This window comes from Pieris napi, chromosome 23, assembly GCF_905475465.1.
Source record: "Pieris napi chromosome 23, ilPieNapi1.2, whole genome shotgun sequence".
Classification (NCBI taxonomy): Eukaryota; Metazoa; Arthropoda; class Insecta; order Lepidoptera; family Pieridae; genus Pieris; species Pieris napi.
This window is the reverse complement of record NC_062256.1, coordinates 9368283-9390276: the sequence shown is the minus strand read 5'-3', so window position 1 is coordinate 9390276 and position 21994 is coordinate 9368283. Positions and strand designations below refer to the sequence as shown.

General features: G+C 32.0%; 1 protein-coding gene across 2 annotated transcripts in view; it reads right to left on the bottom strand.

Annotated features, from left to right (window-relative positions):
• LOC125061641 (proton channel OtopLc-like) overlaps positions 1 to 21994 on the bottom strand; it is a 39642-nt gene that overhangs the window by 11058 nt on the left and 6590 nt on the right. Inside the window, exons 1-5 of one of the 2 annotated variants that reach the window (XM_047667161.1) lie at positions 18263 to 18341; positions 6603 to 6675; positions 5544 to 5606; positions 1146 to 1293; positions 380 to 488 (exon numbers count right to left, since the gene is read on the bottom strand). In XM_047667161.1, the coding sequence (XP_047523117.1) occupies positions 380 to 488; positions 1146 to 1293; positions 5544 to 5606; positions 6603 to 6675; positions 18263 to 18298 (429 nt within the window). In that variant the 5' untranslated portion in view covers positions 18299 to 18341. Of the gene's footprint in view, positions 1 to 379; positions 489 to 1145; positions 1294 to 5543; positions 5607 to 6602; positions 6676 to 18262; positions 18342 to 21994 lie in introns of those variants that run through there. The other variant, XM_047667160.1, reaches the window with a different exon arrangement.

The following is a 21994-nucleotide window of genomic DNA, read 5'->3' as shown; positions in this document are numbered from 1 at the left end:
AACACAGCGCCATCTGTTAGAATTGTGACTATCAAATAATTAACAAATAATTTGCAATAAAATAATATTGCGGGTATAAATTGAGATGTAAGCTATCCTATCTTTTAAGTTAGATCAAACCGCACACGGTGTGCAAATTTGATTGAAATCGTTTCAGCAGTTTAAGAGTCCATAGCGGACAAACAACGTGACACGTAATGTATATATATTAAGATTAGCCCATGGCGAAAATGAAATATTTACAAAAACCCGTAACGATAGACTTAGAAACTCTTTTAGAATATCTGTGTTTATACAGTTTATACAGAAAGGCCGCGTAAATTGTATAATATTTAAGAATACATAAAAATGTACAAGGAAAATTTCAAGTATCACTTACCAATGATGGCGAATATAATTCCACAAAAGGCTCTGATGGATAAATTAGTAAACCGAGCGTCACTAATAATATTGCATACATAGAACTTAGTATAAGTGCTAGATATTTTCTGCAAGAAAACATTAAAAACATATTGTATAGGATTAATCGAAACGATTCAGTTCAATCTTTAAACTAATAATAATTGTATACCAGCATTCCAACCTTTTTAGGTCTGCCTTGCGATTCTGTAACTCACTTTTCGAACTCACACAGCGGTTTTCGCATCGGCGGTTGCTCTCAAATCAGTCGTGAAGCAGTAATTTTATGATTTGGCATTCTAATAAACAATAAACTACAAGCTCCTACCTTTTCAGAATGCCAAAAAAAATGCAGAATGCTTTCGAAAAGTGAGTTACAGAATCGCAGGGCAGTCGTGAATCATCTCTCAAATCAAGTGAGTTCGAAAAGTGAGTTACAGAATCGCAAGGCTGGACATATTTCTGTATTTGTTTCATGGTCATAGGTAAGTGACGTGTCTGGCAGACGCTGTCGTCTTTTTAGGTCTAAGGCAAGTCAGTGTCCTCACGATGTTTTACTTCAACGAGTGAATGTTAAATGCGCACATAGAAATAAAGTCCATTGGTGCACAGCCGGGTATCGAACCTACGGCCTTAGGGATGAGAGTCGCACGCTGAGGTCACTAGACCAATATTTCTCTTATCCTGACACATATTGTAGATGTGTAGGACGCGTCGAATCTGGCGGATTATATATGAATACTTACGTTGAAAGCCTGGCATTTTCTTCGGGGCTGGTCGGTGGTGGCGCCTGCGTTTCCATGGACCGTATAGATTGGGCATCCATGGTGACAACTGAACGTTTACGAGGCGTATTTCCACCTCTCACATCGCTTACTTGAAGACGATAATTACCTGAAATATTTATATTATATACCCATTTGTGTGGATACTAGAACTTTTTTGATTCATTTTGAGAATTCATTGATTTTTCTTGAGGCTTTTGGGGATTAAAGCATTCAAATATATTGATTTCTGGGTCTAAGGCATGTTTGTTAAAAATATCCCCGACCTTACAAAACCTTACCAAATGTGTATCGTACTAAAATTTCTTTAATTTCCATAATTTTATGGACGTAAAATAAAATACTTCAGGCCATTCGAACATGGCATATTATAACTAAAACTATATGTCATAAAGATATAGTAAACATGTGTATGCGCAGATACAAGTGCCCCTATTCCGTAACTCTGATAGCCTGATGTGACGGACGTCCGACACGATCGAAGTATCGCAAAATCAGGTGTCAGACTAGAGCTTTACGTTCCCGTCCACAGAATGAATTAAATATATGGTCTGTATCCTTCTATTAAATTGTTTTTACACTGTGTTGGAAAAAGACAAATGAGTACTTTAGTGAAGACAGTGAAATAAGATAATTTAGTTTTTTTTTAAAATAATATTTGCAATGTCATCAAAAACATTACTTGTAAAAAAAACAAGTCTCGCAACTCAGTTCTTCCGTAAAAAGGTGGGAGATCCATGTAATAAAAAAATCAGTGGCACTACAACCTTTTTAGGTCTAGGCCTCAGATGGTATCTGTTTCATGATCATTTGTCAATCTAATAGGCAAGTAGGTGATCAGCCTCCGTCTACTTATTGGGTCAAGCCGGTTTCCTCACGATGATTTCCGTCACCGTTCGAGCCAATGCTAAATGCGCAATTGGAAATAAAGTCCATTTATGCACAGCCGGGGGGCTCAAATAATTTAATTAATTTGAAATAAATTTTTAAACCCTCACTGACTAATACAATCTTCGTACCTATTTATACATTTTATTATATTATACGTAGGTACACTGATTGATTCACAGGCATTTAAGATTATTTATTTATTTATGCAATTAGTGTATAGAAAATCGGATCGAACTTGCAAAATACTTTAGTTTTTCCTTGAATATATTTATTTAACACTGATTGTATTCTAAGTTTGCAGTTTCTATGTCTGCTAGAAGTGCCTCAGAGTTTTGATGATCGGTCAGTGAGTGAGTGACGAAATTAAGAAACTTTGACCAGTTTTTATCTGAAACTACTGGTTCAAATTGATTGAAATTTGAAATATACCGTGTTACTGAATTCATTTTATAAAATTGATAGGTCGAAAATGGCCTACACTGTTTTCCGCAAATTCGGTTCGATTATAAGATAAAACAGTTAAATATTTCAGAATACAAGTGTTGAAAACGAATAAAAATAAATAAATAAATAAATTGGAGGAAAAGGAATTCTTAATTACCATTAGGCTACCAAAACTACAATTTTTTCAAAAAAAAAATATATAAATTGTTTTGAGTCATACATACAATCAGGTATTACTGCCTGAGTCATAATTAGATGGAAATCCCAAATGCGATAAACAGGAAATAAAATAAGATAAATATTGATAGAATAAAGGTATTACAAAAATATCTCTATAAAATTTAATTCATTTACAACACAGTAATTTGAATTTACTCAATAATGGTGTATGGGGCAAACAAATGTGTGCTTACCTGAAATAAAAATATAATTTTTGAAGTTAAACTTCTTTTGGCGCTATAGGGAAAAAGGATGAGAGTAAATTTTTACGATGCGCACACCGTCACAAAAATCCGACACCTTGAAGTTAGCTATGGTAAACATTTTAGTTTTTTTTAGAGTAAATTTTTTCTATTGTTAGAGTGGTTTTTTCTACACTTAGAATAAGGCCAAAGAAAATTTTTTGACAAGATTTCTATCTTGTTACGCCAAAGAAGTATAACTTCTAACGCGTGTACATAAGTACACACACGTTTTTTTTATATAGAACAAACGGGCAGGAGGCTCACCTGATGTTAAGTGATACCACCATGGACATTCATTGCCAGAAGGCTCACGAGTGCGGTGCCGGCCTTTTAAAAATTGGTACGTTCTTGAAGGACCCTAAGTCGAATTGGTTCTCATCGGGTATGTTTTAGCAATAATAATATATGTGATATGTTTTGGCATGTATTGTCCAAATATACCTGTTTACCACATAACCCGAATTATTTAACCCTAAATAGAAGCATGTTACTAAGGCCCGGGCACTATCTATCACACTATATAAGGTATTTACTATTTACATAATAAAACAATATCTAATATTGTAAAAAAAATAAACCCGTGTTATGAATGAGATCATCTAAGTAAATACTCACGATAATCTTATATAAATAATAATTATCGCATTTATGAACTTAGTTGTACTTGAAACTTAACCAAACACAAATAGAACAAAAGAATCGGTATGTCGGTACCATTTAAAGAAACCTCTTTTGTAACTTAAAAAAAAATCAGTGGCGCTACAACCTCTTAAGGTCTGGGCCTCAGATTTCTGAATCTGTTTCATGATCATTTTTAATCTAATAGGCAAGTAGGTGATCAGCCTTCCTGTGCCTGACACACGCCGACTTTTTGGGTCTATGACATGTCGGTTTCCTCACGATGTTTTCCTTCACCGTTCGAGCGATTGTTAAATGCGCACATAGAAAGAAAGTCCATTGGTGCACAGCCGGGGATCGAACCTACGACCTCAGGCCCGCACTGCTCAACTGCTTTTAAGTTAGGCCTTAGAAAAGTGAACGGGCAACTAAAACAGCCACATCAGCCAATCAGACGACGGCAATCAGAATTTGGATGACAGGAAGAAGAATATCAGATGCTGACATAAAATAGATGAATTTTTTTATAAAAATGTGATATTTGGTTGGTACCTACCGCCATTTTTATATTATTAAAAATAGACTCCATACACCCTTTTTATTTAAATGTTTAGCGTATAGGCAATATTATTTAACGGAAAGTTGCGGTTTTAGCTAGTTTATATGATGAGTTAGCCCGCATAAGAAACTAATTGAAATGTAAGTGAATTGACAATACTTTTGCAATACCTATTTGTTAATTGCTTTTTAAATAACCAAAATAAAATCGCTTATAAGAACGTGGCAATTATACGAAGTAATATGAGCAGTGTTGGCCTAGTGGCTCAGCGAGCGACTCTCATACCTGAGGTCGTACGTTCGATCCTCAGCTGTGCGCTACTGGACCAATGGACTTTCTTTCTATGTGCGCATTTAACATTCGCTTGAACGATGAAGGAAAACATCCTGAGGAAACCGGCTTGCCTTAGACCGTGCAACGACGTGCGTCAGGCACAGAAGGCTGATCACCTACTTGCCTATTAGATTACCAAATGATCATGAAACAGATGTAGCGCCATTGATTTATTTATTTTTATTATAAATCTTAATTACATCATTCATTTTTTGTTCTTATTAAGATGACGAATTACAATGACGTAATATGTGTTGACGACATTTTCCTTCGGCACGGTTCTAAGTTGCTCTTTTAAAAAAGTATTAAGAATAGGATAATCTAGGTTGCCTGAAAGAGTTCTTAATAACAAGGACTATGTTATATTTCAATATATAATGCTTGTAGAGATAGATGGAGCCAGTTGGAGGAGGCCTATATAAAAAATCTTTAAATTTTAAGTGTGTGTAGCTTTTGTAAAGATGGATGTTTCAAGGAAAAAATGAGCCATAATTATTATTATTATAGGATCACAAGGTCAAACAGGGTCAAATGTAATGGATTTTGTCATACTCCACTCTTAACCTAAATGTTATTAGATTATTCAAAGATGCTACTAAAATTTAAATTAATAATAATAATGTATTGGAACTTCATAGGTCCCTTTCCAACCCGTCCCGCCCTATACCGCTTCATATAAATTGATCACTGATATTTTTCTTACACTAACTAATCTAATATATAAAGTTTTCGTGTCACGGTGTTTGTCATTAAACTCCTCCGAAATGGCTCGACCGATTTTCGTGAAATTTTGTGTGTATATATATATATATCCCCCTAAATGTTAAGGGTTAGGTTAGGTCGTCCACCTTACGATACCAACCATAGGTTTTTAATTTTTAGACAACATTTTATGACACAACTTATGACTTGAACTCTGAGGTTTATATAGAGAAAAATTCACAGAACAACCTAAAAAGTTTTCATTCCGGATAACCGAACACACACAAAAAGGAGAAACGAAGTTCGCGGGGGCCGCTAGTATCAAATAAACTAACTTTGCTTACTTACTTAGCGATTTTATGTCACCATTTCTGTTGTTATAGATGTAAGGGCTTTGACTGTTTCTTTCACCTGAAAAGACAATATTTATATAAATACAAATCTCCTGTTTGATAGACATTTCACTATTTAATAACAACTGTTTCGTGCGTTAGACGTGATACGTTTCTAAATAACAACTGAAGCGATATATTTTAATCTCCCATAGCCCACTTATATATTACTTTAATTTTGTTTTTACGCGAATATAACTAAGCCATACATTAGGCATTACAAAACGCAAATTGAAGTACTGCATTTGTTACCATGGGCAAAAAATATCGTTACTATGTTAACTATCACGGTAATCTTTAGTTTACTTTTATAAAAGGCGCAAAAAAGTTATTTATAATTACCAGCTATGTGATATTGGAAGATATTTAAAAAAACAATTCAGATTATAAACATACAAATTGTTAATTTGAATTAATAATTTTAGGAACCCGCCAAAAGGGAAGCGCTCTAGACAAGATGGCGTCCCACCGGCGAATTTTTTACAAGCATGGTACGGCAACTTTAAATTAATTAATCTGTGATGTGATTGACACATGCCACAAACCCGTCAAATATGTTAGATTATTTTTCCGACCCAAATATCGGCCAATAGAATTGCACCATTCGACGTCACGTGGTACAACCTACATGGTATTATACTGATTATTTTTCCGACCCAAATATCGGCCAATAGAATTGCACCATTCGACGTCACGTGGTACAACCTACATGGTATTATACTGATATTTTTTTGTGAAAATTTTCTCTGGTCGTTGCTTCAAGAAAAGTATTAAGTAGTTGTTTTATTCATTATGAAATTCTTATTTGTTAACTGTACATTTCGTCTCATGGTGCAATTCTATTGGCCGACATTTGGGTCGGAAAAATAATCCCCCGAATACCACACGAGCTTCAAAATTATCGGGCTAATTTTGAAGCTCTTGTGGTATTATAAGTGAAAATTTAAAAAAAAAAATTTTTTTCATTCCTGATTATTTCAGTATTTTTACTCTATAAGCCATGTTTGCCACTTACTAGCAGGTGTTGCAGGTGGTATAGAATAATCATCTCTGATGACCACACTTAGCTTGTTCAATTTGTCCGGGCTCTGAAATTAAGATAATATTGTTAAATGGTTTCGCCTCTGATTATATCGGCTTAACTGAGGTTTTGAAGGCTTTACTTCTTTTGGCGCATGAGGGAAAAATGATGAGACTTTTACGATGCGCACGCACGCCGTCACAAAAAACCGACACCCTGAAGTTAGCATAGTCAACATTTTAAAACAAAAAATGTCATTTTTTTAAATATTCAATGTATTAAATACTATTTTTCTATTGTTAGTGTCGTTTTTTCTACAAACGTAGTATTCTACGACGACGCGAGGCGACGGATACAATTTTTAAAAAGATTTTTATCTTGTTACGCCAAGTAAGTAACTTCTAACGCGTGTACATAAGTACACACACATGTTTTTTCTTTTATATTACGCGATTAGCTGTGGCTGACGCACGTTTACGAGTTTTATACACCGTAAGAGCAAGTTTCATAAAGAACTGGAGTACGAGAACGAAAAGGAGATTAAGATCCTCCATATCAACGTTTCATACGTTTAAAGAACTATAGACTATACCCGTCTAAGTAGTTAAAAACTACTGAACATTCTTCTATACTCACCGAATGCATGTGGAAGGTTTTCACAGCAGAAAACATTGGATGGTATAAAAAATACCAACAAATGGCGAAGCTGTCTTTACGCGGGAGAGTCACCCAGGCAGCCTTGCGATTCTGTAACTCACTTTTCGAACTCTCACAGCGGCGGTCGCGCTCAAATCAGTCGTGAAGCAGTCATTTTACGATTTGGCATTCTGATAAACAATAAACTACTAGCTCCCTCCTTATCCGAATGCCAAATCGTAAAATAACTGCTTCACGACTGATTTGAGCGCGACCGCCGCTGTGAGAGTTCGAAAAGTGAGTTACAGAATCGCAAGGCAGATGTCAAATTTGAAACGTTAAAGTCACTGTGAAAGCGTCATGTCGATAAATGGCCAATACAAATTCAGCGGTTTAGCTGCCAATTTATTACAAATGATATTCACTCATTTTTAATTATGTGCTATGTATTAACTTAATTCGAATTTGAAAATTGTGTATTTCATTCTAACCTTATGAATGTCTTGAATCGAAGGCGATAGCGTATTTCTAAATGTACTGAAACTCACTGAAACATTATCTAGGAAAATTTACAAGAATAAAACAGAGTAAATGACATAATGTGAACGCGTGATATCCATACAATATCGTTACCACGTAGGGTTACAATGACGGTAATGTTTTGCCTACTTTAATAACGCCAATAATAACTAGCAATGGGTTTTTTGAAAATATTTTAATAACCATTTGTTTCATCACTATATAACCCAATACATATTTTACACAGAAAAAAAAGAACGATAAAAACAGGCCCTTTTCTTACAATTAAGTGTCCATTATTCTGATTTGAAATTACAATAATTGAAAATAAAACATCTCACAATCTTACCAATTCCAACTGTTACAAATAGTGCTGGTGCATTTAAACATCTTAACATCAACCTTTAAGGCCTTTTTTTACATTTAAAGGGGGTATGTTACCATGACAACGTAGCGCTACCATGATGGCGGGTTCCTTAATAGTCCTTATCATATAATTATCGCTATTAAAAAAGTCTGTCACTCAAGCAAATCATATAGGTAGATTTTGCTCGCCAGCTCCCTAGCCAAAAACGAAATGATTAAAGCTTTGTTAAATATCAGCTGCTGCTAAAACTGAGTTAAAAATAACTCTTAAAATAGCTTCTATAGAACAGTTAGCATCTGTGGAATGGAATAGCGATAGACTTTAATTTTACGCGATAAAAAAGTGTTGCGTGCACATCGGGAGCCGAACAAAATCGGATTAATAACTTCATTAGTCGCTTGTTTCTCTCGATCGACACCACCCGTTTTTCACTATAATCCTGTTACTGTCCACCGTTCTCGCAAAACAAATTTTTGACCAGTAGCTTTGTACAGCTTTACATCCGAGCCGATTTATTTTTTGCTTTTAGCAAAGTTGCATTTACGTTATAAATTGTTTTCAAAGCTACTCATTTGAGAATAGCTATACAATACTCTAGAGCGCGGGATATAATATGGACATCAGAAACAACGAAGTGGATTGGACCTACCGGAAAGAGATGTAAAGGAAGACAAAAGAAAAGATAGACTGATGACGTAATAGAACTTGCGGGAATTTCATGAATTGCTCAAGACAACGAAAAACGGAAAAACTCGCTTTTAACGGAAAAAACGGGCCGTTTTACGGGGCCGTACAAATATTAATACTAGAACACTAACAGAACTGACCTTAATTTTAAGAACTAATACTTATATTAAGAAATGTAAACTAAACAATTATTGTATGAATTAATTACTAAACTTTTTAATAATAATACAATGCGTACGTAGGCAAAGTACTACGTTAAAAGCGAAATAATAAATATGGCGTTCCTTGGCTACTTGATACAATTCCGAAAAAAACCCTTAAAATTGGCTTCAGATTTCTGTATCTATTTAGTGATACTTTTAGTTCTAATTGACAAGTAGATATGCCTATGTACCTGACGCACTACCTCACGATAACACTGTACGAGCGAGTGTTAAACGCGCACGTAGAAAGATTGATGCAGTCGGGGTACAAACCTACGACCTCAGGGATGAGAGTCGCACTAGGCCAACACTGTTCTTGGTACAAACTCTGGTGATAATGATTAAATGTTGGTATGTTGGATAGCAATTCTTACAAATTACTAATGCCTACATTTTGCCCATGGTCTTCTCACAACGTACACCCTACTTGAACTTAGAAAACGTCTTCTTATTAATTTATTATAACAATAATTAACTGCTTTGTCATGTGACAAAGAGCATGATGTAATGGTTGCAGATACAAACATATTGTAAAAAAAACCTTGGCGGTACCGGAGAGTTTTACTGCCAGTTCTGCTCGTTCGTTTACCCTTGATCTGAGACTGGCAGTAAATGTGTATACTGACGTTCATAAGTGTACATTGGTGCTTGAATAGCACTACTGCATAATCAATATTCTATTTACGCAACAAAAACAATATTCGTAAATTGTTATCTCTCAGATAGTTCTTTAGTATCAAATCATGACGTAATAACAAAATTGGAATAGGTCTACGATATCTTTATTGTCAGTTAAAAGTCTAGTCGACAAGTTGAAAATGGAACAAAATAGAGATACTGCTCTTAAAATTATGTGCGATAGCTCATTGGAACCGGAATGACGCCTAGAAAAATGTGCTAAAAGCGTGTATTAGCACATAAAAAATTGCAAAAGTTATAGACAATTAAAGATGAAAAAAAAATGGCATTTAGTTTTTTGCCAATATTTAATAAACTATTAATATTTAAGAAATTTCAAATAAAGATTCTGAAAGAAGAGGAAATTTCCAATAAAATACTCCTAACTCTCGGAACTCTATCTCCATTATTTAAAACTTTAATTTAACGCTGAAAATAGGTCTGCGGGTGACATTTTTAGGATTCGCGCGTGGCGTCAAAAGCGACTACGGCACATTAATTAATTTATTTAAGGTATTGAATATTTTTTTTTAAATTTGAAAAAATTATGGTGTGTTCTGAACACTATAATTAATTTATTCCCGTTGAAAATTTTACTTAAAGTTAATTTTTCAACAAGTTAAATAATTGTTAACAAACGAAATTTTCTCGAACGACCGTCTTAATTGTAAGTGAAAAAAAATGTTTAAATAATGGTCGTAAAAATATTTCGCTTCGTAGAGCCTTTCTTACATACATACTTAACAAGATCGTGCCATAAAAGTTAAAAAAATATTTATACTTTGTTTATAACATTTTTTTTACTTAAACAAAAACTTAAAAATCCATGTAATGTTGTTAAAAAAATTTTTTTTTTTCTAAATCATCATATAATCGTTTTTTTATTAATACAAGATATTTATTGATTTGCTAAAAAAAAACTTCCCGCCATTTGTTGATAAATTTTTTTTTAAGAAATTGAATAAATAAATATTTTTTTAAAAAATTTTAACACAACTTTATTACATTAAAAATGTTATGATTTTTAAAAAAATTTTTTTTCCTAAATAACAATTTTTAATTATTTATAATCGTTTTTTTTAATTTTCTATTGTTTAAATAATTAGTTAAAAAAATTTTTTTTTTCTAAAAGTCATAATTGACAGTCCTCTATAAAGTAACAGAAAAAATTTTTTTTTTAATCAACAATTCTATTGTTTATTAACTTACCAAGTTGTTATAAACAAATATTCAACTTTTTTTTATTTTTTTTCTAAAACTTCTAAAATTAACAAAAACAACCATATATAACAAAGTATAGAAAAAAAAATTTTTAATTTTAAATAAAAGTAATATTCATGATAATCAAAAAATTTTCAAAAATTTTTTTTCTATACTTTGTTATATATGGTTGATTTTGTTAATTTTAGAAATTTTAGAAAAAAAATAAAAAAAAGTTGAATATTTGTTTATAACAACTTGGTAAGTTAATAAACAATAGAATTGTTGATTAAAAAAAAAATTTTTTCTGTTACTTTATAGAGGACTGTCAATTATGACTTTTAGAAAAAAAAAATTTTTTAACTAATTATTTAAACAATAGAAAATTAAAAAAAACGATTATAAATAATTAAAAATTGTTATTTAGGAAAAAAATTTTTTTTTAAAATCATAACATTTTTAATGTAATAAAGTTGTGTTAAAATTTTAAAAAAAAATATTTATTTATTCAATTTGTTAAAAAAAAATTTATCAACAAATGGCGGGAAGTTTTTTTTTAGCAAATCAATAAATATCTTGTATTAATAAAAAAACGATTATATGATGATTTAGAAAAAAAAAATTTTTTTTAACAACATTACATGGATTTTTAAGTTTTTGTTTAAGTAAAAAAAATGTTATAAACAAAGTATAAATATTTTTTTAACTTTTATGGCACGATCTTGTTAAGTATGTATGTAAGAAAGGCTCTACGAAGCGAAATATTTTTACGACCATTATTTAAACATTTTTTTTCACTTACAATTAAGACGGTCGGTCGAGAAAATTTCGTTTGTTAACAATTATTTAACTTGTTGAAAAATTAACTTTAAGTAAAATTTTCAACGGGAATAAATTAATTATAGTGTTCAGAACACACCATAATTTTTTCAAATTTAAAAAAAAATATTCAATACCTTAAATAAATTAATTAATGTGCCGTAGTCGCTTTTGACGCCACGCGCGAATCCTAAAAATGTCACCCGCAGACCTATTTTCAGCGTTAAATTAAAGTTTTAAATAATGGAGATAGAGTTCCGAGAGTTAGGAGTATTTTATTGGAAATTTCCTCTTCTTTCAGAATCTTTATTTGAAATTTCTTAAATATTAATAGTTTATTAAATATTGGCAAAAAACTAAATACCATTTTTTTTTCATCTTTAATTGTCTATAACTTTTGCAATTTTTTATGTGCTAATACACACTTTTAGCACATTTTTCTAGGCGTCATTCCGGTTCGAATGAGCTATCGCACATAATTTTAAGAGCAGTATCTCTATTTTGTTCCATTTTCAACTTGTCGACTAGACTATAAGACATGTAATAACATCGTAATCATACAATTTTTAAATGGATTTTCTCAGAAAATTGCTCGGTGATTTGAAATAATCGTTCTCAGTAAACACTAACAATAATAATAATAAGCCTTTTTTCATCCACAGTAAACACTAATACATATTAAATTCCTTATTTGTTTTTTAAGTAGATTTTAATAATCAATATTACTTAAATACTTACAGTTTTATACACCTGTAACCACAAAATTTTTGTTAAAACAGAGCAATTCGTATTTCTACGACCAATGTATTTATTTGCCATAGATAACAACAATACGCGCCTCTTCCAAATGTAAATGGAGACTCCTTACAAACCGTAGATAGAGTACATGTACACGTTACAAACAAACTTTGCGGAATTGACAGTTGACTTGAGTTTTTGAAGTTATACTTTTTTAGGCGCGTTATGAAATATTGATGAGAGTGAAATTTTGCGATGCGCGCGCACCGTGACACAAAATTAACAGAATGAAGTTGCCCACGGAAGATAATACGGCATTGGACATAATTTAGAAACAACATTCGAATAATAATAGAATTTATGTTACACTATGTAAGAGAATAATAATAAATATGTATATATTTAATTTTTCAAATGTAAACTGAACTATTGACTATAATGACTCCTTTTCCAGTCTTTGATTATTTTATTGTAATCAATTATTTGCATGCAATCAAAAACTATTTTTAATAATGCCATAGAAGTATAACTTCTTACGCGCGTACATAAGTACACGCACCCTATTTTAAATAACAATTTGTATTTTACACAGAATATCAAATACGATGCAAAAAAAGGCGGACTATACTAATAAAATATAGCATAGATACAAAATTAAAAATGTATAATAGACAAGTTACAACGTACAAAAACTAAGATAATACTTAATAGTTGACGTTATTAGTATGTTTATTTATTAATTCGTTTTTTTTTCATTCATACCAGTTACGTATTAAATTATAAAGTCTGTTATTATAGTTTTGAATGATAAGTATATATTATTATTTAAGTTTTATTATAAAAAAACTAAATTTATAATTGCACCGGTTGAACTAAATTTATTTATTAACCAATGCCACACATGAGAAAACAAAAACACTTCGCAAAAACTAGAACCAATGTGTGGCCTTTATGATAGATGCGGACGGAAAATAATATCTGTAATTAAATAACCATAGATAAGAATTACAAAAGACACCAAACATTACAAAATATAGCAAAGGATCTTAGAGAGTGATAACTTAATGCCTTTTGGTTTTAGTAAAAATTCCAAAATCGATCGGCGTAAAGAGTACATTCTACCCATATTTAGTGGAGCGTAAAACCCTAACATCTCTGTCACATCTACCATAGAGTACACATAATTTGACAGAGTTCTTTTGTTAAAGGAGTGCAGTATTTATTAAATGTTATTGCTTGCAGGAAAACGTTTATTCTTGTAGTTGTTCAATTGACGCGCTCCAATGAATGCTATTGAGTTGTGGCCAGTTAGCAGTCGTATGGGAATATAGAAATGAAGAGATTGAATTTTCATCAAGCGAGGCGTTGGGGCGGGACGTGTCCGCACAGAGTGGCACGCGCTTTAATTACAGTAGATATACTGTACTGTTAGTTGGGAAAAAATCAGAAGAATTTAATTTGTTTTTATTGAAATACATGTTAAATAATATAAGTTTATTTATTCAGAAGTTAAGATAAAACAGGTATTGGCTGTCTTTGTGAGGGTCTTGTGTCTTAAATAGGACTAAAATTATAATATATGATCAAGTCACGTGGTGAGATTTGGAGTACATTTAGCAACATTTTGATTAAGTCATGTCAAGTCAAAATAACTTTATTCATATAGGTAAACAAGTACACTTATGAACGTCAGAAAAGAAGTTAAATTAATTCTAAATTTAAATTTATTACCATTTCGCAAGTCAAGGGCGTAGAGCGGGCAAGGAGAACTGGCAAGAAACTTTCCGCCAATCTTTTTAATCGCTAAGTTTTGAGTCATACAAATTGTTTGAACTGGAGCAAATCAATCCCACGGATTAGGATCATTTAAATATTCGTCAAATTTATAAAAAGCTTTATTGATTTTTTTTTATATACTTTTATTTTACTTTTACCGAGAGTTTTGAATTTATTTAGTGAAACTCTCTAATTTAAATTAATTGTACCAATACGTAAATATCGCGGTTATATAACTTCTCGACACCACAAGCCTAGTGAGAAGATTGAAAAGGATAAAACCAAGCGTTAGTCTCAAGTGGTAAGTGGAAAATAAAATAGTCTACAAAAGCAAGTATTTTCTTAATATAGACGGTACATAGTATTGGACATTTTCTTATTTTAAATATAGTTTTTAGTATATTAGATTAGTTTAAAATTCCTTATTATCAGTTAGGCTTTATGATAGATGTCTTTGGGCACAGACAATTAAAAAAAATGTATCGACAGAGCCAAGCAGCTACCACCAATTATCGCTTTTTAAAGTATCAATATACCAAAACCGTAAAGGAACAACAAATTAGACAACGACACCATCTGAAATTAATATCGCTTGTATTAGTCAATTGACCACTATAAACATTTACTAAGTTGCATTAATCGTGTTCTTTTGATTTACTTTTATTCACCTTGATATAGTTTCACTATAGGTACAATAGCTGGCGTTAATATTAATAATTTGTTATTAAAATAAAGCAAATCGTGTAAAAACTTAAGTATAACTAAACGGTAGTTCATTGACTATCCGACTTTCGAAAGAGCTAGGTGCGATCTGTAGCTCGGGAATGATGGTATCCTAGGATATCTGGCATTGCGCTCGAGCACAGATAGCACCTGGTAAATTCTGCTACAGAATTGTCAAATATGTCAGTAATAGCATAAGAGGTGACTAATACATAAGACTCCGACCCATAAATATAATGAGGATATTACCAGAGTACCAGTACCACCCTGGCCCTGCGGGAGACGCCCAACAAGACCTAGTTTTAGTAAAGTCCCTATTTAGGAAAGGGGCGATTTGATAGAGAACTGCCTAGTCGCGTGGTTGATAGACTATATCCTATGTATAAAAATACTTGGGTAAAATGTTCTACTGTATTATAATCTACTGTATTTTTTGTGCTACTGTAATTTGTAGCTTACACTGTAATTTGTTTAAGCGAAAGCACTGGTAACGGGGGTGGGTGGTCAAACGTCGTTATTCTCGTTATGTAATAAACGCAAAAACAATTAATGCACTCAAGAAACGTTTGTAATTTTGAAAATATATCGTAATTTTGATTTGAAAGACTGCAAAATTTGGAAATTCGTTTTAAAATATCATATACATATATTTAGGGTCGCCTGGAAGAGATCACGTAGTAGCAATAAGACCGCCCGTTGTACTGTTTTTAAGTTTATTGTTAATATTATTATTACATTTTGCACAAGCAAAAAGTGTACATAAATAAATAACTTTGTAATCTATGCTAACAGCATTTAACAAAGATAATAAAGAGATTATTATTGGCTTTGCTAATTATATTTGTTTTTTTGAAGGGGTGAAGCTCACTGGAGAGGGAACGAAGTAATTTAGTTATTTATTACAGAAATACATAGATTATCCTTACAGACTATGCCATTACGATAATGTCGAGAAACAGTAAATAAAATATAATAAAGTACCTATATAATATTAAACACATAATATACACAATATCGCTACTGTGAATTCACTCTGCGAACATATAAATATGTCGATAGTGTTGTGTAATATATTTAGTTACGCAATATTACGATCGTCACTCCGGAATAGGTCTACTGGGTGGCAAGGGGTGACATGCGCCCGGTTGGACGCTAAAGGTTTACAGTTGGCTGCGCAAGAGTGACCCGCCTAACAAACAATCGCTATGAGGCCTTTACAACGACACTTTTTGCAATCGACTAAAAATTAAAAACAGTCTCATCGATATTATTATTTCGCCAGTAATCGAATCCATTGACTAACTGGACATTCATATGATAGAGTGAAGTAATCTAATATATAAAATTTCGTGTCACGGTGTTTGTAATTAAACTCTTCTGAAATGGCTTGACCGATTTTCGTGAAATTTTTCATCCACCTAAATGTTAAGGGTGGTCCGGACCACCCATACATTTTATTTTTAGACACTATTTTCTGTTTTTATTTTGTTATGATACAACATACAAATACAACCAGTAATTTTCACCCCTCTACGATCAACCCCTAATTTTTATATAGCAGATAGTTATTTTTATTGAACTAAAAAAATATTACTAGAAATAATATATATGGCAAAACAACGTAAATCGGCTACTATATTTATAAATTCAAAGGCCGTAAAACAAATAAATTACAATGTACTGGAAAAGACAATTATTTTTACTCGCTTCGATAATTCATTTCGTCACTAATAAAAGCTATATACAATCTATATAGTAAAAATATATAACCTATCGCGAAATATGCTTCTTGTATTAAGAATGTCCATTGCGCTAAATTACCTGCATCATGAGCACACATACACACCCTCACTTTCACACCATCATACAACACAGCCGAATTAGGTATTACCTACTTAGGTAAATGTATTTAATGTTTTTATTGCCTTTTTCCATTCGTAAATCTTTGAACCCTTTTGTATATGTTAGATACGTATTCCATCTTTGGCTATATCTTTAGTATAATTGTTTTTTGTGATATATAATTTATGTTAGCTGTAGGATTACGCAATGAATAATCGCAATTGTGCAATAATACGCGCAAGGCGGCTGGACCAGTTCGAGTATTTTTTATTAATTCCATGAATTCTGAGGAAGGTTTTTGTGGAATTCTAAATATAGTTTTAGTATTAAGGTTTTCATTCCGGAAAAGCGAGCAGTCTCTAAGCAAAATGTTCTATATGTTCGTATGTAGCTACTAAAAAGGCAGGCTTAGAAAACATTCTATTAACGTGAAGTTCGCGGGTCAGCTAGTGTTAAAAAAGCAATCACATGTTATACCGAGTTATAGACGCAACAGGAATACTAGCTAAGAGTTTAAGATACCCCTCTTACGAATTTTGAGCAGTTGAAGACTAAAATAACGACAAAAGTGAGAGCCATATCAGTTAACTTGAGTTGAGTCCGCTTCGAAGAGTGCTTTCACCGTGATGGAAGACATCTTCACGGTGTAATATTCCATACATACACAATCAGCCATATAAAAATAGGCATGCAAATGGCATCATAATCAGAACAGTTAAGATATTTATAAAATATGAGCAGTGTTGGCCTAGTGGCTTCAGCGTGCGACTCTCATGCCTGAGGTCGTAGGTTCGATCCCCGGCTGTGCACCAATCGACTTTCTTTCTATGTGCGCATTTAACATTTGCTCGGACGGTGAAGGAAAACATCGTTAGGAAACCAACATGTCTTAGACCCAAAAAGTCGACGGCGTGTGACAGGCACTGGAGGCTGATCACCTACTTGCCTATTAGATTTAAAAATGATCAGAAATCTAAGGCCAAGACCTAAAGAGGTTGTAGCGCCACTGATTTATTTATTTTTAATATTCCGTACATAAAATCCGCACTAATACATTATAATTTACTGCAATTGTAATATAACAAATATATAATAAATAATATTATAATAATAATAAAATATAATAATTATGATAAATATATAATTTTTTTATATATTTAAAGTTTAAATTCGGCGCTGAGACACCCAGTACTTAATACATTCAACAATTGCATCTATAGACAACACCATATTCCAAAAACAGGCTGCCATTCATACCTCAACCATAACCAATAAAGTGCTACAGTATTCCTACAGCGAACCAGTACACCATAGAACACGACCAATACATAGACAACAATTATAAATGGGAATGGCTTTTTTTCTTAAGGGTCTCTGACTAATACCTATACGCTCTGCAGGTTCTAATTAATCTTTATAATTAAACATATATAATTATTAACTCTATAAAAATTTTTGTTCCTTACCTTCATTGGTTGGTTATGTAATTCTATTTCCGGCATATGTTGAATTAAAAAGATTTGTTTGCGAAACACTGGTTGGCACTGTACTGATTGCAATAAAAATTACACGATATAATTATCATAATTAATTAATCAAAATCAGCTTATAAATATTTTGTGACGTATGTACTTAAGTGATAAGAACTATGTATTATTATTAGGTAAATGCAGGTGTTTTCGACACCTAAGGCAACTTTGTAATTGACGTGATTTTTAACCACAGCAAATGCTTACACATTATGAGTGTGTAGTTTTAATTATTTATCATAAAAATAAAAAAAAACAATAGGGTGTTAGGAAAAATGCTTCCATTACCTACCAACAGATACGGTTTTTATGAAAATATTACTATAAGGAAATCAAACAATTCTATACTTATAAACTTTAACTTTTCATTGACTAAATTTACATATGCTTATATTTTTACAATCATAACATATAAATAAATAAACGAAACAAAATCAATCAAGTGCTTTAAAAAAATTCAATAGTATCCGTGATCCAAACTTAGTCTTAATAGAACAGGATAAAGTCGGAGATTACTTCTCATTGTGACTATTACCGACACATATGGGCCGTTAGTTGGAACTTAATAACCAAATAATATGTTTATCATAAGAAATAAATAGTACTATAAAAGAAATTCTAATTCCTAATACTGATCGAGAGCAGCAGCAGTTTTTGTAAATGTTATTGTAAGCTATTTTGTTATGAATAAATTTATTTGCTATGACGTAGCATCATTAGAAATTTAAGCAAATTGTGATAAAGAAAAAGTGTCATATTTACATTAGCATTAATATTAAAAATATTATTCTGACACAAATCAAATATAAAAACAAAAACTTCAGCGGACAGTTCCACATAGCGGTGGTGCGCGTCAAAAACTGCATTATAAACGCTCAGTTGCGGCAATACGGACGTCTAAGTGATAGGGGTGGAAATTCGTATTCTGCCTCGACGTCCGATGATGAAACTCAGCTGCAGGTTTTGTCTATTACTTTAATATAATAGACAACAATAACTGCGAAAAAGGTTAAAGAATCGGAGAAGCCTGGAGATTTCCGGTGGGTAGTTAACGGCTGCATTTACCTTACTCTTTAAATAATTTATCTTTTGATGGATTAATATTTATTTATCTAAAAGGTGCATTTAGCTAATGCCCGTTTAGCGAAAGATTTTATTAGCATACTCTCGCTTAAATTAATGAAATCCATAAAAACTACATCAGTCTCAATGGTTGTTAACTGAAGTAATTTTTATCTCTTTCTGACATATTCTGTATTTTATTTTTTCTCTCAAAAATCACACGTGTTACAAAGTCAAAGTCAAAATCATCATGAAAACGTCAATAAAGTAAAACATATTAAATGCTTTTAATTTTACATTTACTGCCAGTTCTCATATCAACGGCGGCGAACGGACGAGAAGTACTGGCAATAATTTTGTTTTACACAATTTTTGTAAGGAGCTGAAACCATTATACCATGTTTCACATGATATCTTACGTAATTAATAATAAAAAAAAACAAAGCTTTGACCTCTACAAGCAGGAGGCATGGTGAAATAGGAGCACGCACTTACATTCTCGTGGAAACAATACGCAAAGTCATAGTTGAAATAACAAATATCACCGCATACACGAATTCAAGTTCGACCAGTCACCACAAGTAGCACCCGTTCACGAGTATGACGCATGGCCAGCCATCGGCCCCCAAAGGACAATCAGATACTAATGAAAGAATAGAAGCTGTGATTCTATTAATATGAGACTAACGAGAGAGTACATGTTTATGGAAGAATTATATTGACCGACCGGAATTAATTGATTGATTATAGAACTCCTTCTGAGCTGCTTCAGTTAGGTACAACCTTTGTTCAAATTAATATACACGTATTGTAAATCTATATGATAAGGAGTACGCGTACCTCGTAATATTGGCGAGTGGATTTTTCTAAATGGACCCCCCCCCACTTTACACATTCCCACACACATCAACAAGAAAATTAATTAGTACATAACGTTCGTCGTACATACGTATATAATCCGATTTGGCTATATCTTCAATTTATTTTTAAATATTATCTATTTTCTTAAATCTGTGGATTATTAATAATTTATAGGGTAGATTATAGGTAAGTTTTAAGCCATTTGCTATTAAATAAATAAAAGACAACGTGAAGCGGAAAGCGAAAAAAAAGTGAGGTTTTGTTAGGTTTTGGTTAATCATACCTCTAGTTGGTATAAACGCAAATACATAATAATAATAATTTTTTTTTTGGCAAAGAAAGTGGTACATTTAGTTTGATTAATTATAAAAAAAGACCGCACAATCAGCCATATAAAATAGGCGTGCAAATGTAATATCAATTATCATGATGTCATAATTTTAAGAACAGTTAAGTATAATTGTTGTCAAAACTTATGATCAAAACCTCTCCCACTATATAATTGATATCATCATAAAAAAATTATGATGTTTAATTTTCAAGTTATGGGCCACTAGGCCAGCACTGTTGATTTAGTTACATTAATTAGATATAAATATGTAAAGTATACGAGTTATTACACTAACATTTGAGAATGCCATTTGAAATATACGAAACAGGATTTTCAACAATTTCCTTGAAGAGAAATTCGTGGAATTATTAAAAGAATAAATTGAAATTGAATAATTTTGATTTCTATTGAAATTGTTATCTAGCACTTGAAAATAATTATCGAGGGCCTCTCCATTTAATGCCGACTTAATTGAGTAATTTGTATTAATTTTGTAATTATTTACTACTGTAAAGAGCTGCAATTACAATTTTGTATTTAATTCGAGTACGTTATATCAGGTTCGCAATTATTGATGGTTTAAAGATAAATTAATTAAAACAAATTGAAGTTAATTAAGATAACATTAATTTGGATTTTTTTACAATACCATGCCTCCTGCTGATAGAGGACAACTCTTTGTTTTTAATTTATGTTATTATTATTAATAATTACTTAAGATGTCATGTGGAACATGGTTTAATGGTTGCAGCTCCTTACAAACGTTGTGTAAAAAAAAAGAAACATGGCGATTAAAAAGAGTGGCGGAGAGTTTATTGCCAGTTCTTCTCTTCCGTTCTACGCCCTTGATTTGAGAACTGGCACTAAATGTAAAATTAGAAGCATTTATATGTATTTCTTTACTGACAAGTCATAAGTGTACAAAGTGTTACCCATTTGATTAAATGATTTTTGAATTTGAATATAAAACATGTAGAAAGGTGTGGAATGTGGATGCCCCTATCTCTCTCTACTGAATCTATTTTGTAACATGTCTGATTCCAATAAAATTGGATTGGACTGTAATTTCCGAAAAATTTGACATTACACTAATGAAATTTTGCATATATATGCTAAAATATATTATTATTTTGTTCTTCTTATTTACTATATCTCATACATGTTAAACTAATAACTTTATGAACTCAGCAAGTACATTCCAAACTTATTAAAAATCCAATTTAATTAATTAACTGTGATTTTTAAGGCTCGTGTGTTTGCACTGGTTTTGCATTTTTGAAATGGAATCTCATTGCTGGCCTGAAGCGCCTTGGCAGTCTTTGCAAATTACACTTGTTCATATGAAGGAAGGTAGAAATCGACAGTATCCGAACGAAGGCAGACAATGTTTAAATTGTTATTAATATCATTGAAAG